This window comes from Suncus etruscus, chromosome 12 (genome assembly GCF_024139225.1).
Source record: "Suncus etruscus isolate mSunEtr1 chromosome 12, mSunEtr1.pri.cur, whole genome shotgun sequence".
Taxonomy (NCBI): Eukaryota; Metazoa; Chordata; class Mammalia; order Eulipotyphla; family Soricidae; genus Suncus; species Suncus etruscus.
Window position 1 is genome coordinate 54,457,555 of NC_064859.1, and position 12,327 is coordinate 54,469,881.

At 42.0% G+C, this 12,327-nt stretch overlaps 2 gene segments (V, D, J or C); both read right to left on the reverse strand.

Moving 5' to 3' along the window:
- Positions 1-3,934: 3,934 nt before the first annotated feature.
- LOC126024206 (immunoglobulin kappa variable 1-39-like) lies at positions 3,935-4,419 on the reverse strand. The segment is given in 2 exon segments: positions 3,935-4,275; positions 4,371-4,419. Coding segments are annotated over 2 exon segments (390 nt in total).
- Positions 4,420-8,901: 4,482 nt separating this feature from the next.
- Positions 8,902-9,386, reverse strand: LOC126024207 (immunoglobulin kappa variable 1-8-like). The segment is given in 2 exon segments: positions 8,902-9,224; positions 9,332-9,386. Coding segments are annotated over 2 exon segments (372 nt in total).
- Positions 9,387-12,327: the final 2,941 nt, after the last annotated feature.

Consider the following 12,327-nt stretch of genomic DNA (forward strand, 5'->3'; position numbering starts at 1 on the left):
CTGACCAGGAAGCCAGGGCATCAGGAAGCTGAGGAGCTGCACAAGGACCCTCATGTCCACTGTGTATCCTGACTGGGACTGAGCATGCACAGGGAGACCCAGAGTTCTTGAGGATCCTGGGCAGGGAGCTGTGAGACTTACAAATGAGAGGGGGCGGGCCTCCTGGGCTGGCAGGTGGGTGGAGTGTTTGTATGGGAGTAGCATAGTTGAGGGAAAGCAATGGTTTAGGTCCCCTGGGGAAGAAGAATTCCCCCTCCCCCTCCTGAACATGCTTGTTTCAAGGAGCACAGGAGGGAACCAGTGTGGGTCCATAGAGCTGTGTTCTCTAGGGTCCTTGAGTGTCAGGAGAGCTTCTTGCTTTATCTTTCCCAGTCTGTCATATGACACCAACACAAGCACTCCTAGGACTCTCTTGATACCAGTAATTTCTCATCTGTACACTTAAGTTTTAGTAGGTTTCCTATTCACTGTAATATCTTATTTTTCTTATGTACTTAAAATAAAAAAAATATATTTACAAACGTTCTATTAATTCTTGTGGGCTCTCAGAGTGGTGGTTACTCTGAACAACATTCATCACTCTTGGCTGAGCATCAGTATAAGGGACCATGGAGGCAAAGCTATTGTGGTGCTGCAGTGCCAGGAAATTTCAAGCCTGTACTTAGAGATACTCTGGGCCATTAAGTTCCTGGGCTCTGACTTGACCCAGCACAGACATTGCTCAGCTATCAACCCCCTCCCCAGGACCCTATATGTGGTAGGTGAGGAATTGCATTTAAACAAGACAGAGTTGGGACATTGTGATAGTACAGTGGGGGAGTGCTCTTGCTTTGCACAAGGCTGACTTCGGTTTGATCCCAGCATTCTATTTGGTTCTCTGAGCACTACTAGAGTCTTCCCTGAGTGCAGAGCCAGGAGTAGTAACTCTAAGTACTGCTGGATGTGTCCAATAAACAAAAAAATTCTCAACAGAATTGTACTTAGGAAAAGATCATAAAATTGTGCAATAATTCATATATTAGAGTGAAGATGTATGTAACATTCCCACTGTATGTCCATTTTGGCGTTGGGGTGAGGTTGGGCCATACCTGGCAGAGCTCAGGAGTTACTCCTGGCTCTGCACTCAGAAATTGCTCCTGGCAGGCTGGGGGATCATATGGGATGCCAGGGATTGAACCTAGGTCAGCCATGGGTCTGTCATATGCAAGGCAAATGCCCCACCACTGCTATTGCTCAGGCCCCAACAACATTGTGTCTTCTTGAAGCTTGCTTCCTCCTTTACTATGAGATTCTCTCCCTCTACTTCCCCCTAAACCATAAGTTCAGGTTCCCTCCATATCTGCAGAGATTTTCCATCTCTGTTATTTCAGTGACTGGAAACAACCTTTACTTTCTTTAACTCTCTTCATTCTTTCATTCTTTGTTGCCTCAAGTGCCATATGGAAATGTGTCCACTTAGGGTGAGGTGACAGTCCAATTTCTCATGGAATAGACTGTGTATATTTATTTGTGTTTCCCTCATCCACTCATCTCTTGCATTTGGAAGAGATTAGAGCTCTTATAGAGCAAATAAAGGGCACATTGTATCAAGGAAATGGGTGGTGAGACCACAGGAAAGGGCATGAGAACACCCCCACAAGTGTTGGTACCATAGACAGTAATGGACACCTCTATGGGGTGTAGGAGTGACCGTGTGGAATGTTGGAGTTAGTGTTTTGTATTTTATATCTTTATTTAAGCACCTTGATTACAGACATGATTGCAGTTGGGTTTCAGTTATTTAAAGAGCACCCCCCTTCACCCATGCAACATTTCCATCACCAATGATCTCCATTACTCCCTCACTTGTATTTGAGACAGGCATTCTAGTTCTCTCATTCATTAGCATTGCTATGATAGTTGTCAGTGTAGTTATTTCTCCAACTACACTCACCACTCTTTGTGGTGAGCTTCAAGTCATGAGCCGGTCTTCCGACCCTCATCTCTATTGTCTGTGGGCATTGTTACAGTAATGTCTTTCATTTTTCTTAAATCCATAGATGAGTGAGACTATTCTGTGTCTAAGTGATGCTTTCAGAAGCTTTTCACCAGTCTGGGAAAGAGACTCTGTATTATCTTTCACCAAGGTCAGTATTGAAGAAGTAAAAAAAAAAAAAAAAAAAAAAAGATTTCCCTGCTTCATAACTGTTCCACTATTGGAGCCTAAATGACTCACAGGTGACCAGGAATGCAGAAAAGTTACGTACCACCCAGACTTACGTAGTTGTAGCTATGAACCGTATGAGATAAAAGTATGTCACTCCAGAGAGAGATTCCAGACAGGAGGAGAATCCCGCAGTGAAGTGATAGGTGAGCAATGTATCTGTGTGTGTGTGTGTGTGTGTGTGTGTGTGTGTGTGTGTCCTAAGCAGAAAGGTCCTGAGTCCTGATGTAGAGTCATCAGCCCAGATTCACTACACCTTCAGAATCATCCAGACCACCCTGAGTCTGAAAGTGCTGCCACATTGAGTCCTCTAAGGCCATCACCCTTATGCACCATGATTGTGAGGTTAGTATTCACACATGGCTGCTTAGAAACCAAACGTGATGTTTCAACAATTATTTCTGTGATGTTAGAGCTATGCATCAGCATATCTGGCCCCACATATAGCTGTTGGATACTTGTACTGTTACTTTGCACAAATATATACCTATATTTTGTGTAACTTAAAAATTTTACTTGAGACTAATGTAATATTTTTTCATTGTGCCAGAGTGATAGCACAGTAGTAGGGTGTTTGCCTTGCATATGACCGACCAGCGATGTACCCAGGTTTGATCCCCAGCATTCCATATGGTCCCCTGGTCCTCTGAGTACAGAGTCAGGAGAAACCCCTTGAACACAGATGGGTGTGGTCCAAAACCCCATCCTACAAAAAGGAATCTAGTGATAAAATAATAATAATTTTCACATATCTACAGTCACTCTGAGAACTTTAAGTCTTGTGCAGGGAGGAAGCACCATCATTGGAATTCAGGGTGTTTCCTGATGAGGCCAAATACTGTGGCATTGAATTTAGCACAGAAGGTTGTAATCTCAATATTTTAGATGAGTTCTCACATCCCTGATTTTGCCCAAGACCTTCGTTGTATGTTACCAGTATAAACTTAATTACATAGTCAAGGTCCTGGGCTTGAGTGATAGTCAAGTGAGTAGGGTGATTGCCTTATAAAAGAAAATCTAAGTTCAATCTCTGGCATCCCTGATGGGGACTCCTGAGCCCACTTTCAGTGATCCCTTAGCACAAATCTAGAAGTAAGTCCTGAGTAGTACAGCATGTGTCCCAGAACAAACAAACCAAGAAGCAAATATCCCATAGTCCTTGTCACTGAATTAAGATTTTGTTTTCAGTCGAGTTTAGGACCAAATTCCCTCATCAAAGAAGCAGATCTGTACCACTACCTAAGCTCTGAATGTTGGACACCTGCAACATTATCCCTCTAATCTACTCAAACATTTTTGGGCAGGACCAGGATGTGCTTTGTGAGATGCCTCTGGAGGGGTCTTCCTTCACTTCACCTTCACTTTCGTGAGGAAAAATATTTTATTATTATTTATTATTATTATTTTGGTTTTAGGCCATATGAAGGGTGCTCACTGATACCACCCTGTGCTATCACTCAGGTCCCTCATTATTAATTTTTAAATAGAATTAAAACAATGGTTCCTAGAAAATGTATAGTATAGTCCTTCAACATGAACTCTGAATAAACCTGTCAACCACATTCCTAAAGAAAAATAATCTCTAAAAATTTAACCAGCAGATCTAGTCAGTCATTTCACTGCACATGGGATGAGAGGGAGAATAAAAAAGTTTCTAACATATCACGTTGTAGGTCAAATGATACTCTCTCAGCAGGGGGAAGTACCAGGAGCATCTGGGGCTACAAAGCCTCATAAATGTCCTCTGGGGGTTTTTGTTCTGGCCTGTATCACTGTGGGAGGATAACTATAACCCTGTTGACAGAAATAAGTGGCAGCATCCTCTGACTCCAGGCTGCTGATGGTGAAAGTGAAATCTGTGCCAGATCCACTGCCACTGAATCTGGAAGGGACACCAGGTTGCAAGTTTGATGCATAATTGATCAGGAGCCTAGGAGCTTCCCCTGGTTTCTGCTGATACCAGTGCAAATTGTTGCTAATGTACTGATTGGCCTTGCAGGATAAGGAGACTTTCTGTCCCAGAGTTGCAGACATGGATGGAGACTGGGTCAGCTGGATATCACTCATGGCACCTGAGAGAGAAAAGAGAAACACTCATCATCACCATTCATCACCATTACTTCCATTTTCTGAAGCTCAGGGAACACTAAGCCCAGTGAACCCTCACCTGAGAGCCAGAGCATCAGGAAGCTGAGGAGCTGCACAGGGGCGCTCATGTTCACTGTGTCCTGCCTGGGACTGAGTCTGTACTGAGAAACCCAGTGTTTTTGAGGATCCTGAGCCAGGAGCTCTAGGACTTGCAAATTAGAGGAGGTTGGGCCTGCTGGGCAGGCAGAAAGAGGGTTTGTGTGGGAGCAGCACAGCTGAGGCAAGGTGGGGTTTCCTGTCTCTCTAGTGAAGCACATCTAGCCCTCAGAGAATATGCTCATCCACACATGGCAGGCACCAGTGTGACTGCTGATGAATGGTGTCCTCTGGGGTCCCTGAGAGTCAGGACCATGCTTCTTGATCCCTCTGCACAAAGAAAGATTCTCTCAACTGACATATATAAACACAGTATGCCTTACATGGAGCTGACTTGGTTTTAATCTCTGTCATCCCATATGGTCCCTGAGCCTGCCAGAAGTAACTTGTAAGTGCAGATCCAGAAGTAACTCCTGGGTGCAGCTGGGTGTGACCCCCCAAAAAAATATGGCCTATCATAACTACTTCAGATTTTTCCCATAACCTCTGCAGGGCCCCTGTCTCTATTGACAAATTCCTCTCAGAATTTCTAGGATCCAGGCTTTTTTCTTGTTGGTTATGGGGTCTCTCTGCCATCTACTGGCTACTTTATGATTCAGCAATGAGAAGGGTTTTAGGGGCTGTTCCCAGTGATTCTGAAAAAGACTTTTCCCAGGTTGCGAAACAGACATCACCAGACCTGTCTGTATAATAACTGACACCCACACAACGAATGTTTCCTCTCCTTAGTAAAATAGATAACTGTCAGAGAAGAAGTAAGTTAGAGATATCTGGAAGTTAGAATAGATTTATCTAACCAAAGGCTACTATTATCACTGGTTCACTAACATACACAGTAGGTGCTAAGATCAACTTGAGAAGCCACAGGTGTAAATCCAGAAAGAATCTCATGCACATGAAGGAACTTGCACGTACAATGACAGGTGAGCAGAGAGGGAATGTTGGGAAGCACAGGGAACTTGGGTCCAAACGTAGAGTTGTCAGCTCAGCTTCATGTCTAATTCAAAGTCATTTGGAACCATAGATGCTGGTTCAGTGAGGATTACTCAGAGAGTATCAGCCATAAGGACCACAAACTGAATTACTCATGATTGAGAGTAAAACTTATTTGTGAGTTTTGTATTCATGAGTATGAAATCCAAGTATAACATTTCAGGAGCTAGAGGCCAATAGCACTATTTTGGGTTATTTTGGTTAGAGAAATAATACTCTGGGTCTCAGTTCTGAAAAACATGCATTCTGCCCAGGCTAAAAAGATTATTCCTAGATTCCTTTCTGTGACAATGCAATTGTACTTGTCACAATAGTGTGACTGTGCCTATTATGGTCTTTCTATCCTTGAAATATGCCCAGACCACAGGTACCTCCCATCAGCCCCACATTCACTTTTCTTAATTGGACACCAGCTTATGATCTAGAGGTGTGAGAGCCCATGCATAGGGCTCTAAGGTACATGAAAATGTGCATACTGCTAGGATTGGTTTTGCTATGACCTGAGTCACATCTGCCACCCTGTTCAGCCAGTGGTTCTGAGGAGAAACGGTGGGTATACAGCTCGCAGACAATCAGGCTTGTGGAAATATTAGCTTTATTCGGTAGACAAGACTGAAGTCCAAAGCCTCAGCATCCGTTCCAGCTAAAAAGCCCCTTGCCTTCCACAGATGCTTGTTTTTATCCCCCAGAATCAGGTACCACCCAATGGTGGGAGCAGAATCAGATACCACGCTAAAGTGGGGGCAGAATGCCAGGTCTCACCCTAGGGTAGGGCACAATCACCAATCAGGGTAGGGTCAGTAACAAAAGAATCCCATAAAATGTTTACATACACAACACATGTCTTTAAAAAAGTAAATTGAATTTAAATGTATCTATAAATGATGAAATCATATTAAACATATTATATTCCTCAGGCAATATAATGGTTTTGTTTCCTTGCATACAGAAGAGGGTTGAGTTGTATCTCTGCCTCCATATGCTTCACTAAGAACTGCCCAAAGCTACCTCTAAGTTTCAAGGCAAGAGTAGCCCCTAAGCAACACAGGGTCTGACCATAAAACAAACATGAAGGAAGAAAAAAAATAATAAAGTAAATATAGAATTAAGAAAAGAGGAAAGAAAGGATGGGAGGAAGTAAGGAAGCAAAGAAGGAAGAAAGGAAGGAAGGAAGAAATTTTTCTCCTTTAAAATTTTTTTTAATTTAAACACCATGGATTCAAGGTTGTTCATACTATAATTTTTCCCATAGATAAAGTTGTTCACAATTGAGTTACAGTCAGACAATATATAGCAACCTTCACTAGTGCATGTTTCATTCCACCAAAGTCAACAATTTCTCTCTCACCCTCCCTGATGCCCTACTCTCTCCCATGCAGCCTCCCTCACCTGTCTCTCCTGCAGGCATTTTACTTCACTTCCGCCATGCATGTTGGGTGCCAGATGTCACGGGCATCTAGGGGCTGGGCAGGAGCAGCTAGACACAGAATCATCAGTGGGCTCTTCTAGGAGAGTGGTCACTGGAGTAGGCAAATTGTGACTAGACCACACACCAGGAGAGAAGTTTGGATCTAGCCTATTTATTCACTCAAAGAGCTGGGTTTTTATACATTTACTTTAGCAAGTCATTCTGAGTTAGCAAGGAAGAAGGGGTGATGAATAGTTTACATAGCAGGAAAACATGTGGCTTCTGTGAAGTATAGATGAACATTAAAACATTCTATAGAATACATTGACACCCTCATTAATAAAATGATTACAATACTTATTGACCTTTACCAGAGACATCATTTATTTTTGGTCTAGGTTTTAAAAATACCCTAATTTCCTAAAGTCTCCTAAATTTATTGAATCTGCTTTGTGGCTTGAATGCCCAGTTCCTCCTTTCCAGGAGGTCTTTTGTGTGGCTGTTTATTACATGCCTAAGTTGGCTTTTTTTTTTTATAAAAAGATTATATTTACACCAGTAGTGGATAAGACTGGATAAGAGTGGATAAGAATGAGAACAAGCAGTGTTGGCGGGGGCGTGGAGAGAAAGGAACTCTTATCCACTGCTGATGGGAATGCTGTCTTGTTCAACCTTTATGGAAAGCGATATGGAGATTCCTCCAAAAACTGGAAATGGAGCTCCCATACGATCCAGCTATACCACTCCTAGGAATATACCCTAGGAACACAAAAATACAATACAAAAAACCCTTCCTTACACCTATATTCATTGCAGCACTATTTACCATAGCAAGACTCTGGAAACAACCAAGATGCCCTTCAAAAGACAAATGGCTAAAGAAACTGTGGTACATATACACAATGGAATATTATGCAGCTGTTAGGAGAGATGAAGTCATGAAATTTTCCTATACATGGATGTACACGGAATCTATTATGCTGAGTGAAATAAGTCAGAGAGAGAGAGAAAAACGCAGAATGGTCTCACTCATCTATGGGTTTTAAGGAAAATGAAAGACACCCTTGTAATAATAATTTTCAGACACAAAAGAGAAAAGAGCTGGAAGTTCCAGCTCACCTCAGGAAGCTCACCACAAAGAGTGATGAGTTTAGTTAGAGAAATAACTACATTTTGAAGTGTCCTAATAATGAGAATGTATGACGAAAATGGAGAGCCTGTCTAGAATACAGGCGGGGGTCGGGTTGGGAGGAGGGAGACTTGGGACATTGGTGATGGGAATGTTGCACTGGTGATGGGTGGTGTTCTTTACATGACTGAAACCCAAACACAATCATGTATGTAATCAAGGTGTTTAAATAAATGAAAAAAAAAAGAAAAAAAAGATTATATTTAAAACAAAGTGTACATGGCTCAGGGATGGGTGCTTTGAGTCTTCATTTTCACATTCTTATCTCCTATAGCATTCCTATACTGATTAGGAAGGCCTGAAATAACTAGGATTCACCATATTTACTTGGTAAGTAGGAAACACTTGTGATTTATAGAAATCTTGGTGGTCTTTAGAAGAACTCAAAGAGATGTCCTTAGCATGCTAGTAAATGATGTCTCAAACAAGAGAGGCCTGATCCTTTATGAATGTTAATATATCAATTAATATATTGATATAACAATATCAGTATATGCTGCAACCTTTATCACTATCCCCTAAGCAACTAATGGCAATTGTGGGTACAGGCTTTTTGAGCCCAGTGTCCTCCCTTAGCCATTGGCTCAAAGCTGGGGTTCCTTATACAGAAATAGGGATATATCTCACTTCACTTCACTTTAATTCACTTCTCTCTCTTTATCGCTCTTGCTCTCCTTCTCTCTCTCTCTTCTCATTGAAAGCTCCTTACCAAGAATTCTCATCTTTGAAAATAGAGGCTAAAATGTTATTTCTTCATAATCCTACTACATTACAGTGAAGCTGCATGTGACAGTCTCTCAGCAGGTGGAGGCACCAGGAGGAGCAGCTGTGGCTGCCCAGCTTCACACAGCTCATCCCTGGGGTTTATGTCATGGCCTGTATCACTGTGGGAGGGATATTAGCATACTGTTGACAGTAATAAGTGGCTGCATCTTCAGACTCCAGGCTGCTGATGGTGAGAGTGTAATCTCTGTTAGATCGACTGCCACTAAATCGGGAAGGGACCCCAGATTGCAAGCTTGATGTATAATAGATCAGAAGTCTGGGAGCTTCCCCTGGTTTCTGCTGATACCAGGCTAAGTACTTTCCAATGTCCTGACTGGCCTTGCAGGTGATGGCGACTTTCTCTCCCAGAGATGCAGACATGGATGGAGGAGACTGGGTCATCTGGATGTCACCCCTGGCACCTGAGAGAGTAAATAGAAACATTCATTAGCATCATTCATCACACTTCAGTTCCTTCTCTGAAGCCCAGGGAGCACTAAGCTCAGTGAGTCCTGGTTTCCCTTCTCACCTGGAAGCCAGAGCATCAGAAAGCTGAGGAGCTGCACTGGTGCCCTCATGTCCTCTGTGTGTCCTGACTGGGACTGAGCCTGCACAGTGAGAACCACTGTTCTTGAGTGTCCTGCACAGGAAGCTGTGAGACTTGCAAATGAGAGGGGGCTGGGCCTACTGGACAGACAGAGGGTAGAGGGTTTGCTGGGGAACAGCACAGCTGAGGGATGTTGGGAGTTCAGGTTTTTCTGGGGAAACAGAAGTTTGCCCCCAGAGAACATGCTCATCCCAGGGGACACAAGTGTGCACCAGTGTAGGTACTCAAGGGAATTTGGCTTCTGGTGGCTCAGTGAGTCAGGACACTGCTTCCTGTTTCCTCTGCCCAGAGAAAGACACATTAAGACACTATGTTAATAGTCTACAGAGAGCTATGATTTCTCAGCTCTGCATTTTTAAGGAAAATTAGGTTTTATATATGAATATGATATAATATCATATATGAATGTGATATCCCAATGTTATATTTATCTACATTTTTAAGTCAAAATGTTGTCTTCCAAAATTTTATTGATTTTTGTAGGCTCTCAGACCTGATTGTCACTCTGAACAACACTCATCCATCTGGGTTATCCTCAGTGCAGGAGCCCATGGAGGCAAAGCAATTGTGGTGCTGCAGTGCCATGGACAGTCAAACCCCTATCTAGAGGCGTTCTGGGCCATAACATTCCTGGACTCTGACTTGTCCGTGCACAGACAATGATGAACTATTAACTATCTAACTGATCCCTGAAATGTGTCAGGTGAAAAATTGCCATTTACACCAGACAGAGGTCTGGACAGACAATAGAACAGTGCAAAGAGGCATTTGCCCAATGGCTACCTGGTTCGATATCTGTACATATATGGTACTCTGAGCACTTCTAAAAGTCTTTATTCAGAACTAGAAATAGCTCGTTAGCCTCACTGGGTATGGCACAGTAACCCCCAATCAAAACCAAATAAAAAAACAACAGCACTGTATTGAGGGGAAAGCATCATAAAAAGTATACATAATGATTCATAAATTAGAGAGAAAATAGAGTATGTGACATTTCCATCGATGTCTCCTTGAAGCCTGTATTCTCCTTCACTCTGAGATTCTCTTCCTCTTCTTCTGCCTCATCCCTAATGTTAGATTCCTCCACATCTACAGAGGCTTGTTCCCTTTTCAGCTCTGTCATTACACTGACTGAAAAGATCCTTGGTCTTCTTGAACTCTCTTTATGATTTCCTTCTCTTCCCTGACCTGACATATCCAATATGTACACATGGGATACGGAGACAGCCCATGGAGACCAGTTCCTCATGGAATAAACTGTGTGCATTAACTTGTGCATTCCTCAGTCAGTCATCTCTTGCTATTTTGAAGAGATTAAACCTCTCAGAGAACAGATGAAGGACAAGGTGTCTCAGGAGAATGGGTTGATGAGATTTCAGGAAAGGACATGATAACAACCTTAAAAGTGATTACATTCATAAATAGTAGAAGACACCTGTATGGGGTTTAGATTGCCCATATGAATGTTGGAGTTAGTGTGGGATGAAGATTGTGCTCATACAGAAGTATCAGTTTGGGCTGAAGCAAAACAGTGATAGTTTTGCAGTAATGCCCTATGAAAACAGGCTCTTGAGCCCCTGAGCTTTGTTTAAAATCTCAGGTACTTGCCTCAATAGACCAACTAGTCTGATCAACTGGTATAATAAAGGCCTCCTTGTTCACCCAGCAGAGACTATTTTTTGTGTTTGAATAATCAAATTCATTTTACAAGAGTGTCACAAATCAAACCCACAACCTGAGACATGATGAACATATTTTCCAGTGGCTTCTAGAATATTTTCAATGATGAGAACATTTTGCTTGAGTGTAACTAGTCCCACATATGACCATTTGGATACTTCAAGTATTACCTTACATTGATAAGCAGATTTTGTTAATTTAATTTTAAAAATTTTGTTACTCTTTTTACTATATTTGACTAATTAGAAAACTTGTCACATCATCAGGGCAATAGGCTCCAATACTTACTGATTCTCTTCAAAGCTTGTTTTGATGTCAAGGTGTTTGACATTGCAATATATATGTATATATATTTAGTTCACAGTATTCGGCCGCTATTGCATAGTTATGACAACTCCCTTTAGATACTCTAAGAGAAAGGGGTATCAGAACTCACAATGCTAATTTGGAAAAAAGAATGTAGAGACTAATCTCAAATATAGGCTTGTGTTAATTTGTCCTCTAAGTCTCGCTAGAGAAATTGTGCTGCTGATCAAGTGAGAGTGTGACAGCTGCACATGTACTGAAAGGTGTCATCTCATTCTAGATCACGGGCGCCTTCCCTTGACCCACCGACATCCACTTCTCAGCTGGCACTAGAACTGAGATTCTGGAGTAGGAGCATTGTGAGTTCTGAGACCCAGTTTCTTTTAGTGTGTCTAGAGGGAGTTGTCACTGTTCAAGAGCACCAGAAAACTGTGAATTAAATATATACATAAGTATATATACATATGCATATGCATATATCAGTGTCAACCACATTGAAATCATAATAGGCTTTGAAGGTTCTGACTTTTTGGAGTCCAGGGCACTAGATATGTGGCTGAAGTGCATTCTGGCAGATGCAAAGACCAGTTCAACTAAGGTTCTGATGGGTACATATGGGTTATGGGGGACCAAGAAAATGCAGCAGAGGATGATATCTGCACTTATGTATTTGGCCTCATTTTACCCTTAGTGATGGTCTATTGTCACTGTCTACTTCTTAATGAGACTCTGTCCATTATAAATAAATTTTTATAGGTAAATCTAATAATGTCTTGGCAGACAGATAGGATTGGATTTTCATTTACACTGCTGAGAGCATATTTTTCCCAAATCTTAAACCACTGAGAGCTACTTACAGACTTTCTCCATCAAACCTACTAGACCCTTTCCCTATTTATAAAGTACACTCATTCTGTTTCTGTACCAGTGCT